The 19,979-nt window shown below is 44.7% G+C and overlaps 1 protein-coding gene across 3 annotated transcripts in view; it reads right to left on the bottom strand.

Annotated features, from left to right (window-relative positions):
• Positions 1–19,979, bottom strand: part of VEGFC (vascular endothelial growth factor C) — a 130,011-nt gene that overhangs the window by 6,763 nt on the left and 103,269 nt on the right. For all 3 annotated transcript variants that reach the window (XM_039542454.1, XM_039542456.1, XM_039542455.1), the window contains exons 4-6: positions 19,387–19,538; positions 6,641–6,750; positions 6,052–6,385 (exon numbers count right to left, since the gene is read on the bottom strand). In XM_039542454.1, the coding sequence (XP_039398388.1) occupies positions 6,052–6,385; positions 6,641–6,750; positions 19,387–19,538 (596 nt within the window). The remainder of the gene's footprint in view (positions 1–6,051; positions 6,386–6,640; positions 6,751–19,386; positions 19,539–19,979) is intronic.

Consider the following 19,979-nt stretch of genomic DNA (forward strand, 5'->3'; position numbering starts at 1 on the left):
ATGAGAAATGAGACCAGGAACACGTAGTCCAGGACTCAAAGGGAGGCCCCGTGAGGTGGGACACCACCAAGTTTAGGTCCCATTGCGGCTCAGGGGGTCTAGCATATGGGAATGAATGGTCAAGACCCCTCAGGAAGCGGGAGGTCATAGAACGAGAGAAAACAGAGTGCCCTTGCACCGGCGGGTGGAAGGCCAATATAGCCACCAGGTGTACCCTGACAGAGGCGGGTGCCAACCCTTGGGTCCTAAGGGACAGAAGATACTCAAGGTTGAGCTGGAGTGGTGCTGACGATGGGGAGGCACCCCAATCCCCCACCCACCTGGAGAATCTGGACCACTTTGCCAGGTATGTCCGGCGCGTGGACAGCTTCCTACTTTCCAGGAGGACCCGCCTGACCTCCTCTGAACACCTCCCCTCCTCCTTGTCTAGCCACTGAGCAGTCATGCTGTCAGGTAGAGCGTGGCCAGATTGGGATGAAGGAGGCAGCCTCCATCCTGAGAGGAGGTCTGGGCGAAGTGGCAGCCTCCTCGGAGGGGCTGCCAAGAGGTGCAGGAGGGTCCTGTACCAGTGTTGGTGGGACCATGCTGGGGCTATAAGGATGACACGCGCTTTGTCTGTCTTTACTTTTTGCAGGACTTTGCTGATGAGGGGAAACGTTGGGAAAACATAAAAAAGCTGTCCCGACCACTGCAGAAGGAAGGCAACCAAGATCACGCCCCTCCCTACTCCCCCCCGGAGAAGAACCGGGGGCAACACCAGTTCTGGTGGGTTGTGAAGAGGTCAACCTGGGGAGCTCCTCACTCTTGGAAGAGACGGTGAGTGACCTCCAAATGGAGTGACCACTCGTACTGGGGGGAGAAAACCCTGCTGAGGTGATCGGCTTCCGTATTGCGGATGCCTGGTAAGTGGAATGCCCTCAGGGAGATATTGTGGGCTATCTCATAGGCTCAGGGCTTCCTGGCAGAGGGCCGAGGAATGAGTCCTGCCTCGCCTGTTGATGTAGTACATCGCGGCAGTGTTGTCGGTCAGGACTCTAACCACTTTGCCGTGAAGGTGCATGTTGAAGGCAACACATGCCAACCATATCGCCCTGAGCTCCTTGACATTTATGTGGAGGGACAAGTCCGAGGTCGACCACATCCCCTGGGTTTGCATGATCCCTGTGTGAGCTCCCCAGCCCAAAGCTGATGCATTGGCCACCAGGTCTAAAGATAGGGTCACCTCCCGAAAGGGAACCCCTTGCATCATATTGCTCAGGTAAGACCACCATTGTAGATAGGCAAGTATCGGGGACGGCACCATGAGAACCTTGTCTAGCCCGTCCCAGGCCTGGGAGAACTGGGAGGCTAGTCAGAGCTGGAGGGGCCTCATCCAGAGGCTGGCATGGCAGACCACATATGTGCATGCCACCATGTGCCCCAGGATCCGAAGGCACGCTCTTGCCGTTGTCACCGGGAAAGCCGTGACCGAGGTGATGAGATCTTTTAGGGCCTCAAACCTGCTCAGCGGGAGAGAGGCTGTGGCCCTTGAGGAGTCCAGCAGCACCCCAGTGAAGCACTGCACTGGAACTAACGTTGACTTGGTCTCGTTCACCACTAGGCCAAGATCGACACGTGGACAGGAGCAGCTCCACCTGGGACCGAGAGTTGCCATTGAGAAGCCAATCGTCCAGGTATGGAAAGATCTGTACCCCCTCCCATCTGAGGTAGGACGCTACCACAGCCATGAACTTTGTGAAAACCCTGGGCGCTGTGGATAGGCCAAATGGGAGGACGTTGAACTGGTAGTGGTCTAACCCCGCTAGGAAGCACAGGAAGTGCCTGTGTCCCTCAAAAATATGAATGTGAGAATACACGTCCTGAAGGTCCAGGGCCGAGTACCAATCCCCTGGGTCCAGGGAGGAGATAATAGAGGCCAGGGACACCATGCGGACCAGAAACCGGTTGAGATCCCGCAGGTCCAGGATGGGCCTGAGGCCCCCTTTTGCCTTTGGGATCAGGAAATATTGGGAGTAGAAACCCTTGCCCTGGAATTCTACTGGTACTCACTCCACCTCCTGCCCTAGGAGGTGGGCATGCTCCGGGTCCCCATGGCCCTTCAGGGAGGGGGGTGGTTGGGTGGGGGTGAGCTGAACTGCAGCGTGTAGCCCCTGGAAACGGTGTGGAAGACCCATTGGTCCGAAGTTATACAGGACCATGCCATGTGGAAGGCAGACAATCGGTTGCAGAACGCAAACATTATTAATTGGGGGGGGGTCTCCCCGTTCTCCCCTCTGGTGCCCCCTGCAAATAGTCAAAACCACCTCTTTCCCTGCCTCTTGCCCTTAGAGGGCCCTGGCTGCAGGGCAGAGCGGGACTGTTGCTTCTGGTCTCTCGGCCTCTTGTATCGGGGGTTCATATCTGCTCCTTGCTGCTTGAGCCAACAGTTGCAGTTTTGCCTTGTCCTTAGCCGGAGGGACGTAGAGTGGTACGGGAATCTTTCATCCCATACAGCCTGATGTCCATCTGATCGGCGCACAGAGCTTTTCCATCAAATGGCATGTCCTGCATGTCCTGATAGCCCGGACAGGAGGAGCCACGACACCCTGCACATAGATATCGCAGACGCCACCAAACGGGCGGCCACGTCCGATGCTGCCTGAAGGGCCGCTTTGGCCGCCGTCGCCCCCTCATCCACCAGAGCCTTAAAGTCCTTTCTCTCCCGCTCTGGGAGAAGAGGTTTGAACTTTGGCAGGGAAGCCCATAGGTTAAAGTCATACCGGCTAAGCAAGGCCTGATGATTGGCAACCCTAAGCTGGAAACTTTCAGAGGAATAAAATTTCCTACCAAAGGAGTCCAGTCTTCTGGCGTCTTTGTTCTTGGGAGTGGGTGTGGGCTGGCCCTGTCGCTCTTGGTGGTTCACAGATTCCACCACTAGTGAGTTAGGTGCCAGGTGAGAATAGTCGTTGGCCGGCACGAGGTACTTCCTCTCAGCCTTCTTGGAAATCGGCGCCAAGGAGGCGGGAGTTTGCCACAAGGTGTTGTAGATGTTGGCTATCCTCTGGTGGAGGGGTAGTGCCACATGGCCCGGGGCCAAGGAAGACAGTACATTAAAGAGGGAGTTGGATGGGCCCTCCGTCATCTCGGCCTGCAGTTGGAGGCTGGATGCCACCTGCTTTAGCAGGTCTTGATGCGCCTTAAAATCCTCTTGCGGGAGAGAGGGCGGGAGTGCCGTTATGGTGTCAACCAGCACTGGAGAGAGAGCCGACACGGAGCCGTGGGCCTCCTTTCATCCCCAGGTCGGAGTCCGGGCGCAGAGCTGCCAACTCATGACCTGCCAATTTGTCCCTAGGCCGAGGTGGAGAGGCCGATGGAGCCTGGGACACCCTGGCCACCGAGCGGGTTCCTGTCTGGGTGGGCATTGGTGGCCACAATGACCTGCCACGGGGCCCCTTGCCACTGTCCAAGTTGAGGGCTCAGTGGCACTGGCTGGTCTGGCTCAGCCCGGAGATGGGCGGCTGGGTGCCAAGGCTGAGGTCACCGTCGAGCCCATGGTCCCATAGGAGCGGTAGGAAAGATGGTGCCTGCGACGCCGTCTTCCGCGGGACTGGGATCCATCAGAAGTGCTGCTTCGGTACTCGCCTCGGCGCTGGGAGCTCCGATACTCCGATGCTGGAGAATCGCAAGGAGAGTCCCGTGTGCAACATCTGGCAGAGTGGGAACTCGAGCGGGAGCATCAATGTTGGTTGCGCCGAGATCAGCTATGGTAACTGTGCCGCGAGGAGGAGGAGGAGCAGCGTCTCTGGTGCCTGTCTCAGTGCCTGCGCCCGCTACTGCATGGCACGGAGGGACCCCAAGAGTCCTGCCTGGGCGGCAAACCGGTTAGCCTGGTTGGTATCGAGGGCGGGCGTGAGTTGACTGGCCACTGTGTTTTGAACAAGGGAAGGAGCAGTCCTCGGAGTGGGAGCTGTGCCGCGCTGGGGAGGTCTGACAAGCACCCAGTGGCGGCTTGCCACGGGACCGAGGGCCCATCACCGGCGCCCCCCCGGGTGCTGGTAGGCTCAGAATGTCTCGTGCAGCCTGTAGAGCCTTTGGTGTCAATGGCATCCTGGCTGCAGGAGACGCGTGTGTGGACGGTGCCGGGCTGCTCCTCTCAGCACGAGTCGGAGGTTTTGGGCCCGGGGGGACCGAGGGCTGCTCAACGCAGGACCAGCCTCTCCTCTTTCCTTCACTCCGTGCCACTGCAAGGCGGAGCCCCTTCCTTGCTTCTTGGAGGGGGAGCTGTGCTGGGTGCCAAGTCTGCTCAATGCACCAGAGTTGGGGCCAGTGCTGATTTCATAAGGAGAGCTCGAAGCCTGATGTCCCTCTCCTTCTTAGTCCGTGGTTTGAATGACCTTCAGATCTTGCAGCGTTCACTCACATGAGTTTCGCCCAAGCAGCGGAGATGCTCAGCATGCAGATCACTCCTTGGCATGGAATGGCGACAGGAGTTGCACGACTTGAAACCTGGGGTACGGGGCATGCCCCAAGCACACTCTAACAACTGAAAACAGCTAACTGTAGTGAACGGTACCACTAAGGAATAGAAAGGCTGCAGCAGAGCTGAAGCACGAAGTTCTGACCACCTTCACTGGCAGCAAGAAGGAACTGAGGGTGGGGGGAGAGGGCGCAGCTCCAGGGGTTGCAGTGGTGCTCCCTCAGTATGGGTACTGCTAAGGGAAAAACTTCCGGTACCGGTGCAGAGGGCAAGCACGCACACCTACTGTGGAATACACATGTGTAATCACTCAAAAAAGAAACAAGACTTCACTGTTTTCAACACTGCAGAATTAAGAGTGTTTCAGCAAAGCAGCCAAACAAGATACGATAGTGACAGGTGCCTTATATATACCTGCAATAATTAATTACCTCAACAAAATTACATGACAGATCACTGCACTTTAATTGATAGTGATGATGTAGGAAGCAGAAGAAAAACTGATTTTCAGAATTGTGAAATATTTCCAAATTTAGTGGTTAGCCAAGAGAAAAATCTTGTATGCAATATGAACATGAACATCATCAAATTTACAGTCTGCTTGCTGACCAGAATCCCATTTTAAAGGATAATTTGGGCAATTAGGTTGGATATTGGCTAGGACACTGTGAATATTCCAGCTCTAGTGAAAAGTACACTGGGATTTTTAAGGACCACAAATAGTCTAGAATTTGGTTTTACAGTATGTCTCAACATGAAGTGACACTCTTTTAGTAGGTCTTTTGGCTGTTTTCTCTACCTGAAATCACAGTGAATATCTATAGGATCCAAGAATCTCAATGTGGTTTTCAAATACTCATTAACTCTCAGACTGTCCTTTTACAGATAGGCAAATCATAAAGTTCTCGGTCATAAAGTAATTCCATGGTGTGACGGGGTAGCCCCACCCTGCACTAGCCCCAGCAGCGTCAGACCAGTAGCTCTGACGGCGGAAGTCCCGCCCCGGCTGTACTGGGCATGCTCCAAGTGCTCTGGGAGTATAAAAGGAGGGAACTCAGCTCAGTCTGGGCTGGCAGCCGCAGGGGAAGGACCTAACTGGGAAGCTCCTGTGGAGAACCAGCCACCAGCCTGGCAGTTGCTGGGAACTGAAGCTTCTCCAGACTAGTGTGAAGCCCTACTCTGGGAGGTGCCCGAGGAGGCGACGGACCCAGAGACCCATGGAGAAGCTAGGGACTCATGGGAGACCCCAACTCTCAAGCCGGTAGGAAGTGACCTGGGGTGGGGTGTGACGGACTGGTACCTTGCCCTGGTAAGCCTCAGCATGTTTCGGTAGGACCCCTCCACTGAGCCAGTGGCAAGGTCCTATGTCGCTGTTAGGGCCGCGGGCCAGGGCCCGGCGAAGTGGGAGACACTCTGGCCATTAGGCCATACTGCCCTGCAACCAGGGGCGATTCTATAGACTCTGGCCATTAGGCCATACTGCCCTGCTACCGGGGGCGTAAACCCTCACACATGGCAAAGGTAACCCAACATTTTTAGTCCCTGTCCAGTGCTATAACAATTGAATTACAGAATCTTTTAGTCATTTAACTCACCTGCATGTCTGGTGATGAAACCTTTTTCCTTTTAAGAAGCATTTATTTGGAGATTCTATACATTCACAGATACATTTTGCAGAATTTAGTGGCTGATGTTTGGGGCAGGTTCTTTTACATACACACTGGCACTTGTCTTCATCAAATTCTTTGTTGGGACCACAGGAACTAGGCAAAAGTTTGTTTTTACATGTACACTGGCATGATGTTCTATCTAATTCTTTTTGGGGTCCACAGCTTGAAGGCCGTACACCCCCTCTGCAAACACATTGACAGGTTTCTTCATCAAGCTCTTTGTTAGGTCCACAGATATCATGGAATTCGTCAGCAGTGTCTAGGAATACAGCAAACATAAAAAATTCGGAATCCACACATTAATTTTTATTAAGGAATTATGATAAATCCAATTTTAAAATGGTGAAAATATAATCCAACCCTCAGGATGCATGCTAATTATCTAAAATGCCATTCTGTAAACAAAGAATTACAAAGATTCAAACTGTTTAATTTGCATGGTGTGTATTGTTTTCTTTTTATGTAAATCAGCACAGAACAACTACATTTAATCCTATAAAATATAACTGCTTACCAGTATCTCCATGATGGGAAGAGAAACTGAAGTCATGCTGCGCCAGACATCTGCAAATCTGATTATTCCAGATAAGATTCTTTGGACAAGTTTTGTTTGCCATGTGACACCTATGGATGAAATACACTGTTTGTTTATTGCCATAAAAATACAAAAGATAACAGGCATTCTCCTGTTAGAAATGTAACTGTTGAAAGCTTTGATTTCATTCACATTGTCACCAGCATATTGCACTTTATAGGTTATTTTCTTTTCCATATATGAAAAACTGATTATAAAACATACTGGGTTTTGTGATCCAATTTCATCTAAGCATGTATATACTACTACACATAAGTTATGATTTAGTGCAGTACACGTAATAAAAATGTCATGATGCTCTGCTTCACTAGAGGGCTGCCAATTGGGAAGACAGGTTCAAGGACAAGTACAGTTTGACTCATTTAAAGCATTATAGGTATTAAGAGAAAGGTGTGAGTAATTAGCACTGGAATGACTGATGAAAAGTTTTCAGCAAGTCTGGTCCAGCTCTGTCTTTAACATGTTAAGAATTCACTTAATCCTAATTGAAGCTGGAAATGTTTTTCCATTTTGGAAAACTTCCTTGAATTAAAATCCATCCCTGAACTGAAAATACATGACTATTTGTGATATTTTTGTGATATCTCTAATTTCTTTAAAAAACTAGATTTAAGTCAAGTCAGAAAAGGATGTTTCAAATTGGGAACTGGGCCTCTTAAAAATGTAAGAGAATATTTTTTAAGTATTTGAGAATGAAAAACATTTCCTTGGTTTCCTAAACAGGCTGCAAAACTGAATAGGAATATTTCACATTCAGTACTTGTCATTAGACCACTAAAGATAAAATGAAGCTCATTCAGCATTTGCTAATGGCTGATATAATTAGAATAGCACAACTTTTTAAGGAGGCAAAAATGTCAGTGGAACACTTACAAGTTATAAGATAAGGCAGCACTTCTACTATTACTCAACATAAAGTCCACTTCTGTAGAGAAGCCATAGATATAGGGGAAAACAAATTCCAACCACTTTTTACAAAGAGTTGGTCTCTCTGCGTAGAAGACTACTCTGATCTTATGACAAAACAGCAGCAAAAGTATTTGATCTACTGACAAAAAAGATTTGAACATGTTATTGCAGGGCCGCCCAGAGGATTCAGGGGGCCTGGGGTCTTCTGCCGAAGACCCGGCACTTCGGTGGCGGGTCCCGGGGCGGAAGGACCCCCCCACTGCTGAATTACCGCCAAAGACCAGGAGCGGAAGAAGCTCCGAGGGCCCAGGCCCCACGAGAGTTTTCTGGGGCCCCCGGAGCAAGTGAAGGACCCTGCTCCAGGGCCCCCGAAAAACTCTTGTGGGGGCCCCTGCAGGGTCCGGATGGCCCTGTGTTATTGCCAGAGAATCCAAACTCTGGGATTATATACACAAATGGTCATATTCTAATATATTTAAAGGGTAATGTAATTAATGCAAATCAAACTAACTTGATTTTTTTTGAGATTACAAGTCTGATGAATAAAAGTTATAGTGTTGATGTAATACTTTGACTTGGTACAGCATGACATTTTGATTAAAAGAACAGAATGATATAAATGTCAGTTTTTAATCCATTCAATGTGTGTGCTAACTGATAGGTTTCAAAATGTAACTGTAAATGGGGAATAGTCATCAAGTGGGTGTGTTTCCAGTGGGGTCTTGCAGGAAACAGTTCTTGGGCCTATACAGTTTAACATTTTTATCAGTGACCGGTAAGAAAACAAAAAACCATCACTGATAAAAATTGGAGATGATACAAAAATTGAGGAAGTGGTAAATAATGAAGAGGACAGGTCACTATTTCAGTGTGATCGGATCACTTGGTAAACTGGCTACAAGCAAATGTTTTGTTTTAAATGACTAAATGTACACATTTAGGAACAAAGAATATAGGCCATACTTACAGGATGGGGGACTCTATCCTAGGAAGCAATGACTCTGAAAAAGATTTTTTTGGGGGTAGAGGGTGGATAAACAGCAGAACATGAACTCCCAGTGTGGTACTGTGACCAGTAAGAGTTAATGTGCGCTTTGGATGCATATATAGGGGAATCTCAAGTAGGAGTAGAGAGGTTATTTTACCTCTGTATTTAGCATTGGTGTGACTGCTGCTGGAACACTGTCCAATTCTGATGCCCATAATTCAAGAAGGATGTTGATAAATTGGAGAAGGTTTAGAGAAGAGCCATGAGAATGGGTGAAGTATTAGAAAAACATGCCTGTGAGGGGTGTCTACCTGACACAAGGCCTGAGTAGGTAAAAAAGAGCTAATTAGCCCCATGACAGGCTGCACCTGGAGGGACAGCCAGGCTTAACCAACCATGAAGTTTAGCTGGGCAGGAGCAGGCTGGTTAGTATAAAGCTTGGAAGTTGAGAGCAGTATGGAGGTACAGGGAGAGACTGTGGAGCAGAGAGGTGGTGAAGAGGAAGCCTACAGGGGAGAATAAGACCTTGGTTCCTAGCCCCAAAAGAAGGGTCAAGCCAGAGACATTGGGAAATGAAGACCTGAGAAATGGGGTAGGAAGAAGCCCAGGAAAACAGCAGAGAAGAGTGGGACTGTGCAGACCTTGGCTGCTGGTTATAGGGTCTCTCGGCTGGAACCCAGTGTAGAAGGAGGGCCTTGGTTCCTTGGCCAGTCACTGGGAAAGTGGCACAGGATCTGGTGAATTGGAATAGAACACAGCATATGGACAGTTTGTCCAGTGGGAATCCGTTACCTCAGAAGGGGAAAACTGTATAATGACCTGGAGCATAAGAGGAACTGTGGGGCAAGTGAGTGATAGAGGGGGATGCTAGACCAGGTGAGAGCTGATCCCTAGACCCAGCTAGAACCCTGTTACAATGCTTTATAGTGATAGACTCAAAGAGCTCACTCTATTTTGCTTCACAAAGAGTAGGTTAAAAGGTGACTTGATTACAATCTAGAAATATCTACATGCAGAACAACTAGTAGAGAAAGATCTTATGGCTGGATGTTGAAGCTAGACAAATTCAGACTGGAAATAAGGTGTACTTTTTTAAATAAGAGTAATTAACCATTGGAACAATTTACCAATGGTCATGGTGGATTCTCCATCACTGACCATTTTAAAATCAAGAGTGGATGTTTTTCTAAAAGATCTGCTCTAGAACTTATTTCATGGAAGTTCTATGGCCTGCATTATATAGGGGGCCCTGACTCAATGATCACAGTGGTCCCTTCTGGCCTTGGAATTTACAAAAGAAATGCTTAAAATGTTTAAGAAATCAGAGGGGGATATTCACTTCTCGGGTGATGCCTAATGTATGTTGGAAATGATGTACATGGGTTTGAGTGCCCACACATCAAAGACTTTGGAAAATGGTACATTCTGGTGACCATTAACTTTGAAAGCCCACAATACAGAATGAATTTCCCCTTTCACATTATTTCAAACTGCCAAGGATGAACTATTAAGATGACTTATCTGATCACCTAAGAGAAAAATGTGATAGCCCACAGATGGAAATGGCCTGCAATGCAGGTGGAATGAGTCCAAAGAACATGGTCTCCAGGGTCACGGACAAATGGATCCCCTTTGGACAGCATTTAGTATCAAGACTATGCTGTAGAGGGGCTTTCATGCCACCAGCTATGTCTACACTGCAATTGGGGGTGTGACTGCAGCTTGGGTACACACACCCACACTGGCACAGTAGTGCAGATATCGGGGCATGAGCTTCAGTGGAGGTGAATGATGCGAATACAGACCCAGGGTCCTCAGCATACATGTACAGCCTGTGCTGAAGCCCAGCCCACCGCATCTACACTATTTAGCAGCTATGTCTGCCTGAGCTACAATCATACTTCAGATTGCAGTGCAGACACACCCACTTATAAGAATGACTAAACTATGAAACTTGGGAAAATCACAGTATGAAGAAAAATGCAGCCTACAGCATTGTTTTTCACAAGACATATTCACAAAAAGTGTCCTGAAGTAAGTGGCAATTATGGGACAACATGAACCAAATTAGCTAAAGAAATGTTTATATCTTGAAAACAGCTTGTTATGTTGAAACAGCCAATATAACGAAAGACTTAGGGGATGAGAGGAGAAGTGTCTAAATAAGAATGAGGTTTGGGAAGGTGTCGCTGAATATAAAAACCTACTGCTATTAATGTGTATTATTGTTGTATCTGGTAATTTTCAGTAAAATTCAAAACAAAAATAGAAGTTCTGTATACTGGGTGGAAATCTGTTTTCTAAGCTTTAAATAAGAAGTATGAAACAGATTTGAGACTCCAACTCTGACTTCTCCTAAACTTTCATTACCTAGTAAAGAATATTGTTCAAATTGTAAATATTTAGTTAATAAAAGTGATCATCACCTCTGTTCTGAGAAATTAAAACACCCAGGGCTCAATTCTTTGCTGCACCTAAGGCTATAGGCTGACAACATATTCAATAGAAAGTGCTTGAGAGGTCAAGTCCATTCTTTTATTCATACCAAAGTGTACAGTAATGCAAAATTTCCTGAAAATTAGAGTTAAGCCAGTGTATGATTTGCTTCTTCATTGAACATGTGAGATGGAGAATTGACCTACATTTTGGCTTGGAGTTTAGCACCTAACTCCCTTAGACTCCTTTGACAATGTCAGCCTTTGACTATAAATTCCTCCCAAAAAAGCATCTTAATGGTGTCCTGTATAAAATCCCAAAAGGAATTAAGTTCCAGTTCTTGATAATTTAAGGACATTATCCATACGTGCTCAGGAGCTGCATTTGGTACATCTTGTTGGACACAGGGGTGTGTGAAAAAAGGTTGCAGCTCTAAGTTGCACCAACTTGTAATTAGCTCCTAGGGATCACAGGAGCACATTATGCTCCAGCTAAACCTCTGAATATCCCTTATACTAGCTGAGGTTTCCCTGCACACACCAGATAAATCCTCAGTCAACTGCTTAAGGAAGCTATAAGACCCCTTTGTATAGGCTGGGATCTGCCCTAATTATCTTCCTTCCTTAACCCATTTAAGTATGTTTACTGATAGTACGACACTTCTCCCAGTGTAGTTCTGGTCGTGGTTCTGACTCTCAAATGTACATTACTCCTTATGTAAAAGGGAGCTACAATGAGTGAGTTCTAATGACTAGCTGCTTGCAGAATGAAACACAGGTGTCGTCAATTATAAAATACCATAGATGTTTTGCAACGTAATACATGCTTGTTTTTAATTAGGCATATTGCTATCAAAAGATATTTTGATACAAAGCAAATACTAGGATGTCTTTAGAGAGAAACATAACTTCAAATATCACAAGACCAGGTTTTCTACTTACAAGCAAGTCCTAAATCAGTCTGATTCTCCCCTCGCCCCTGATCTACCACTCACTTCTCAATCACCATTTTTACATCTAAAGAAGACAGGGTTTCCCTTGGATGTTATCAGCACTGCTCCTTAATAAACTGCGGAGATCAATGATGTGAGACACTTCTAATAGTTCGGTAGATAGCCTCCGCTGCGCCCTCAAATATTCGGAGCCTGAGCAAGAGTGACAAAGGAAACAGAGCCAGCCAGGCTCTTTGTCATGGTTGACTGAACTCCGCCAGTATGCCTGCAACCAATACAGTCTACAACACAAAAAACAGATCACTGTCAACCACATAATTTGATCTTCCCCTCTCCTGCAATTTCTCTGTCTTTGCAGATTTTCATAAGCACTCTGGGCACCATCTTAGATTTGGGCCTCTCTCTACACCTACCTATACAGGCTGTATCAACTACTTGCTGTTTCTACTTATATAATAATTGTAATGTTCCAACTTTTCTAACTATGAAGACTGCCAGGGCCTTTGTTCATGCTCACCATCTCATCCCTCAAATACTTATCTCATTCCTTTTTACCTTGATGACAACTTCATTGCTCCTGCAAGTCCATTCAGAAATGCTGCTGCTAGGATCATCATTCTAGCTCAGCAATCCTAACACATCAGCAGCCTCCAATGGGCTCATCCTCCTCCACTGCGTTGAACACAAACTCCTTGTCTTTGTCTTTAAGGCCTCCCATCATTTAGCACCACCCTATCACGTCCACTAGTTTAGCAAGGTGTGAATCCCCACCTTCACTTTGCCAATATTGCTTGATCAGATGTTTGTCTGCCTCTCCCTCAGGCACCTTTGTGCTTTCTTCCATGTCCTCTCTCCCCCACTCATCCTCCCCAGCATGAGGAAAAACTCCCATCCAAAATTAATTAATTAAAATAAATAAATAAATAAAAATTTATAAATTAATAAAAATTGCTATCTCCTTTTTTCAACTGCTTTTTAAAACCCATTCCAATCTTGTAGGAGCCAGGATGGGTGGATTAGTCAGGAGAGAAATAAACCAATAACAAAAGGGAGAGGATGAAAAGGGGGAACTAATGACCATTCATTTAGAACAAGATCAGGATGTTGATAACAAAATTAATCAAGGTACCAAGAGAAGAGGAAGGGTCCTAGCATGGGTGGATAGGAATTAAGGATTTTTATTCTAATAATGAATTCTTACTTACCTATCCACCCATGCTAGGACCCTCAGTAATTAGCAAGAGAAATTTAAATAGATTATTTATGAGCATAAATTCAACCTAGTGGTATCCTCCAGGGCTCTGTATTGGGGACCAATCCTATTCAACATATTCATAAATGATCTGGAAAAAGGGGTAAACAGTGAGGTGGCAAAATTTGCAGATGATACAAAACCACTCAAGATAGTTAAGTCCCAGGCAGACTGTGAAGAGCTACAAAAGGATCTCTCAAAACTGGGTGATTGGTCAACAAAATGGCAGATGAAATTCAATGTTGATAAATGCAAAGTAATGCACATTGGAAAACATAATCCCAACTATACATATAAAATGATAGTCTAAATTAGCTGTTACCACTCACAAAAGAGACCTTGGAATCATTGTGGATAGTTCTCTGAAAACATCCACTCAATGTGCAGCGGTAGTTAAAAAAGCAAACAGAATTCTGGGAATCATTAAGAAAGGGATAGATAATAAGACAAAAAATATCATATTGCCTCTATATAAATCCATGGAACGCCCATGTCTTGAATACTGTGTGCAGATATGGTCGCCCCATCTCAAAAAAGATATATTGGAATTGGAAAGGGTTCAGAAAAGGGCAACAAAATGATTAGGGCTATGGAACGGCTTCTGTATGGAGAGAGATTAATAAGTCTGGGACTTTTCAACTTGGAAAAGAGACAACTAAGGGTGGATAATCATTGAGGTCTCTAAAATCATGATTGGTGTGGAGAAAGCAAATAAGGAAGACAAGAATTAAGGGTCACCAAATAAAATTAATAGGGAGCAGGTTTAAAACAAAAGGAAGTATTTCGTCACACAACACAGTCAGCCTGTGGAACCCTTTGCCAAGGGATGTTGTGAAGGCCAAGACTATTACAGGGTTCAAAAAAGAACTAGATAAGTTCATGGAGGATAGGTTCATCAGTGGCTATTAGCCAAGATGGGCAGGGATGGTGTCCCTATTTGCCAGAAGCTGGGAATGAGTAACAGGGGGTAGATCACCAGATGATTACCTGTTCTGTTCATTCCTTCTGGGGCACCTGGCATTGGCCATTGTCAGAAGACAGGATACTGGGCTAGATGGACCTTTGGTCTGATCCAGTATGGCTATTCTTATGTAACCTAAGTTGGTATTATTGAAACCTAGTGGTGATTTTCATGTTAAAATCAAAAGCTATAACCTCTCTAGGAAAGATCAAGTTGGCAAAATGGGAGGAGGAGTGTCACTCTGTCATAAATGATATTACCTGTTTGAATTGCAGACAACTCAGAAGCAAATGATCTTGAATACTTCAGTGTTTACCAGGTAAAGCACAAGATGAGTACTAGCTGGTGTCTGCTACAGACCACCAAATCATGAGAGGGAACAAGGATGACTGGTTCTTTAAGCCCCTATCTATGATGTGTAAAGGAAAAAAAAAAGCTGTGTTATCATTATGGACTTCATTCTAAGTGATGCATCCTGGAGATCTCATTCTGCCAGCACTAAAATATCCTATGAATTTCTAAAATGTATAGATAACAATTTCCCAACTCAAAAAGTATTGCACCCATCATGGAAGAATTTTGTATTGGATCTCAGCTGGAGAGACACAGAGATTGATCACAGAACTAAAACTTAGTGCTTGTTTAGGTGCAAGTGATCATGACTTTTGATCTGTTTGCACAGAACAACTGTAATCAAGTCCAAACTAGTAATCTCTCTCTCTCTCACACACACACACACACACTTTTAAAGGATAATTCCAAAAAAGCTGTAAACAATTATGACAATTAGGAGCCAAACCAAGTAGGAGAGAGACAATTCCCAATAATCATTCACTTTTTTTTCCTGTTTAAATTCTAAGAATATTTTACTAGATACCCAAAAAGCCACAACTAAGAAAGAAGGCTACACTGGTTAAAAAAAAATCTGACCTGGTTTAGAGGCAGGTAGCTATAAAAATAATATATAACAAGTGGAAGGAAGAGGAAGTTGATAGCGATGAATAAGGCTGTGATTTAGTCACGGAGGTCACAGAAGTCTCGGAATCTGTGACTTCCAGCAGCTTCAGTGACTTCAGCCATGGTGGTCAGGAGTGGCAGGGTCCCCCGCTGCCTTCTGGGGCAGGATGCTGTGGGGTACCCCCGCTGCCCCTGATGGCTCCCACAGCTCCCTGCTGCCGCAGTCGGGGAAACCCCCCAATCTCCCTGCTGCTGGGGGAAGTGGGGGACCCCCCCAGCTCCTAGTGGGTGGTGGCAGGGGAACCCCCCCCCAGCTCCCTGCCATCAGGGGTGATGCTGTGGGGGTGAACCAGTGGGAGGCAGGGAGGGAAGCCCCGAGCTCCCTGCTGCTGCAGCAGCTCCTGGCCCCAGTGGGAGGCAGGGAGGGAAGCCCCGAGCTCCCTGGCACTGCAGCAGCTCCTGGCCCCAGTGGGAGGCAGGGAGGGAAGCCCCAAGGTCCCTGCAGCTGCAGCAGCTCCTGGCCCCTGTGGGAGGCAGCAAGGGAAGCCCCAAGCTGCTACAGGAAGCTCCTAGTCTTGCTGCAGCTGTCCGCCTTGAAATAGGGTGGGGATCCACAGATCCCCATTTTGTCAGGGATATTTTTAGTAAAAGTTAGGGACAGGTCACAGCTTCCATGAATTTTTCTGTTTTGCCCGTGAGCTGTCCGCGACTTTTACTAAAAAATATCCCTGGCAAAATCTTAGCCTTAATGATGAATATAAATTAAGAGAATGCAATTGTAGAAAATTGATCAGAGAAGCAAAAAGATCCAAGGTGAAATCAATGACCATCAGAGTTAAGGACAATAAGAAGGAGTTTAAAAAAAATATTAGGAACAAAAGTAATCCTAACAATGGTATAATCAATTAAAAGGTAATAATTGGAGACATACCAATCTCCTAGAACTGGAAGGGACCTTGAAAGGTTATTGAGTCCAGCCTCCTGCCTTCACTAGCAGGACCAATTTTTTTGCCCCAGATCCCTAAGTGGCCCCCTCAAGGATTGAACTCACAACCCTGGGTTTAGCAGGCCAATGCTCAAACCACTGAGCTATCCCACCGCCTGGGATACTAGATGGAAATGCTAGAATTGTTAATAAAAATGCAGAAGCGTTCAATACATATTTCTCTTCGGTATTGGAAAGCCAGATGAAGTATTCATGGGGTGATGATGAAACTCTTTCCATTCCAATAGTAATTCAGAAGGATGTTATACACAGCTGCTGAAGTTAGACCATTTTAAATCAGCAGGTTTAGATAACTTTAATCAGAGAATTAAAAAGAGCTGGCTGAGGAGCTCTCTGGGCCATTAATGTTGATTATCTATATGTCTTGGGGAAGTTCCAGAAGACTGGAAGAAAGCAACTGCTTCATGAATATTTAAAAAGGCTAAACAGGATGACCCAGGTAATTACAAGCTTGTTCTTGGCAAAATAATGGAATGGCTGACATGGGACTTGATTAATAAAGAATTAAAGCAATGTAATATAATTAATGACAATCAACATGAGTTTATGAAAAACAGATCTGGTGAAGCTAACTTGGTGTTTTTATGAGATTACAAGTTTGATTGATAAAGACAACAGTGATGATGTAATATGCTTAAACTTTTGAAAGGCATTTGACTTGGTACCTTGTAACACTTTGAATAAAAAAACTAGAATGATATAAAATCAACATCACACACATTAAAACTGGCTAACTGACAGGTATCAAAATGCAATTGTGAATGAGGAATCATCATTAGGTGGGTGTAGTTTGGGAGGTCCTGCTGGGATTGGGTCTTAGCCCTGCACTATTTCAGACTTTTATCAATTACCTGGAAGAAAACAAAATCATTACTAATAAGTTTGCAGATGATACAAAGATTGGGGAAGTGATAAATAATGAAGAGGACAAGTGATGTATACAGAGCCATCTGGATCACCTGATAAGCTGGGTCCAAGCAACCAATGTGTGTTTTAGTATGGTCAAATGTAAAATCATACATCTAGATTGAAAGAATGTAGGCCATACTTACTGGATGGGGGACTATCCTGGGAAGCAATACTGAAAAAGGTTTTGGGCTCAATGTGATCCTTGGATGTATAAACAGGGGAATATCAAGTGAGAGCAGAGCTTATACACTCTTTATTTGGCAGTAGTGTGATTGCTGCTGGAGTACTGAATGATTAAACAATTGGAAAACACTACAATAAAAGGTGTGATTGCAACTCAGGTGTACCTACCCATGCTAGCTTTAGTTTAGCCAACACAGCTAAAAACAGCAGTGGAGCCATGCGGTGTGGGCTTCAGCATGGGCTGTACAAGCCCGCTTGGAAGCCTAGGTAAGTGCTTGCATTCCTAGTCTGCACCGGTGTGGCTTCACTGCTATTTTTAGCTATGCTAGCTAGATTAAAGCTAGCGCATATATGTCTACCTAAGATGTAATCACTTTCTTCAACTGTAGTGTAGATAAACCCCTAGTGAGAGAGCGAAATCTGATTAGTTTATCAAAGAGAAGGTTAAGGGATAATTTGCTCATAGTCTGCAAGTACCTACATAGGGAACAGAAATTTGATAATAGATGGCTCTTTAATCTGGCAGAGAAAGGTATATAACAAGATCCAATGGTTGGACGTTGAAGCTAGACAAATTTAGACTGGAAATAACAAGCAACATTTTGAACAGTGAGGGTAATCAGTCATTGGGACAATTTACCAAGCACTGTGGCGGATTCTCTATTACTGCAATTTTTAATTCAAGACTGAACTAGACTCTAGAGCATAATCTTTTACAAAAAACATCCAAACAGGAAGTCCTAGGGCATGTGTTATGCAGGAGGTCACACTAGATGATCTCAGTGGTCCCTCCTGGCCTTATAATCCATACATTTTATAATTAATAATTTGTATTGTCATAGCACCCAAGAGCCTCAACCATGGACCAGGACTCCACTGAGTTCTGTACAAACACAAAACAAACAGACAGTTCCTGCCCCAAAGAGCTTAGACATAAGTATAAGCAAGAGATGACAGATGGATACAGCCAGTTGGGGGGATACAAATAAACAATGAGATAGTATTGGTCAGCATAAGAGGCTGTGGTCTCAGCATGCCAGCAGCCTAAACATGGTCAATTTTTTGTAGGCATCACAGCAAAGGAATGTAGACACCAAGAGGTTGTAATAGAAATGTTGACTGGTACTTACAGAGCTATGTTAAATGGGTGTCTTGGTTTTTGTGTTCTTTCTATATTTAATTCTTCTTAAATAGGCTATTTTATATTCCTTTTATGGTTCAAAGCATTTCTGGAGTTGATCAGCATGGTACCACTGTTTTCAGGTACAACTACTGTATTCTGCTAAATTCTGAGGTCCATGCTCAGTCTACACTTAGACAAACTCTCACTGGAATCAGCGGGAGTTTGCCTGAGAAAAAAAGTGAGTGAAATGTATTGTCTTGTTTTTGTTTACCCACCACGTCTGTAATTTTGATGAGGTAGATTGTTCTGTTACTAACGAATGAAAAATAGTTTTGACTGTTGTTCAGCAACCTGACTGCTTTTGCAGCTCGATGCTTTATAAAGAAAATTATAATGATTATTAAAATTAATAAGCAAGTCCATGATTTGGTTGATTAGGGACTAGTCATAACCCAAACTGGGTGGTACAGTACTTTATGATTTGATCACATCTAGTCATTTTATATACCAGTTTTATTTAAAAATCAATAGCTGCACTACAACACTGCATTGCAATCCTCCTCCCATGGAAGTAGGGTGACCAGACAGCAAATGTGAAAAATCGGGATGACGGTGGAGGGTAATAGGAGCCTATATAAGAAAAAGACCCAAAAATAGGGACCGTCCCTATAAAAATCGGGACATCTGGTCACCCTACATGGAAGTCAATGGCAAAACTCCCTTTGATTTGAATGACAGTGGGTTCAGCCCCCTAGATTACATCATTGCTTAAACGTACTGTGCTAACAGTAGGGTTCCTCCCACGTAAAACAATGAAGAACAATATATTTTCCTTATTGGTATATTTCCTAAAGCTGTTCTTGAGGGAAATGCATATTAGTATTCACAATTAAACGAGTTCTATTGCCTGAATTACCACAACAAATAGTAAGCTATTGTACACAGGCTTTATGATAGGGCAGAAGGAAATATGCAACTCATATACTTACTGTGGTTGCGTCACTGGCAAGGAACGTCTAATGATTGAATGAACTTGTCTGTAAACATCCAGTTTAGACATGCATCGGCAGGATGTATGATTAGCAAAACTGACTGTTACAGGTTTAGGGCCATGAGACAGCGGCACAGTAATCTCAAATAACTACAGAAAGGGAAAAGAGAAAAGAACCACTTATAAATCAGAGTATACTTGAAAAGAAAAACTGTGTGTACAAAATGAAATGTAAATGAGATAAAATCTTGATTCTTGTTCTACATCCTTATTCAGTATTAATGACTTAATAAATTACCATTATGCACCTGATGAGTATAACAATTAGGTAATTATACCTTCCATTAAAATAGCATTTTTTCCTGCATTACAAAGTCTTTCACATGTCTCTATCATTTGCATACTAGAGTATTTGGGAGGTAAGGAGAAAGTTAAAAAGCAGTGAGTGTATAAAGAACACATTGTTCCAGAGAAAATGACTTGCAGACTTGCTGATATTTTTAAAACCAAAAATTAATATTTGCAAGGTACTATCCTCATCAAAAGGTTGTGTATTAAGAATAGTTTAAAAAGTGGCACTTTTACAATGTG

Source organism: Mauremys reevesii, linkage group 5 (genome assembly GCF_016161935.1).
Source record: "Mauremys reevesii isolate NIE-2019 linkage group 5, ASM1616193v1, whole genome shotgun sequence".
Lineage (NCBI taxonomy): Eukaryota > Metazoa > Chordata > Testudines > Geoemydidae > Mauremys > Mauremys reevesii.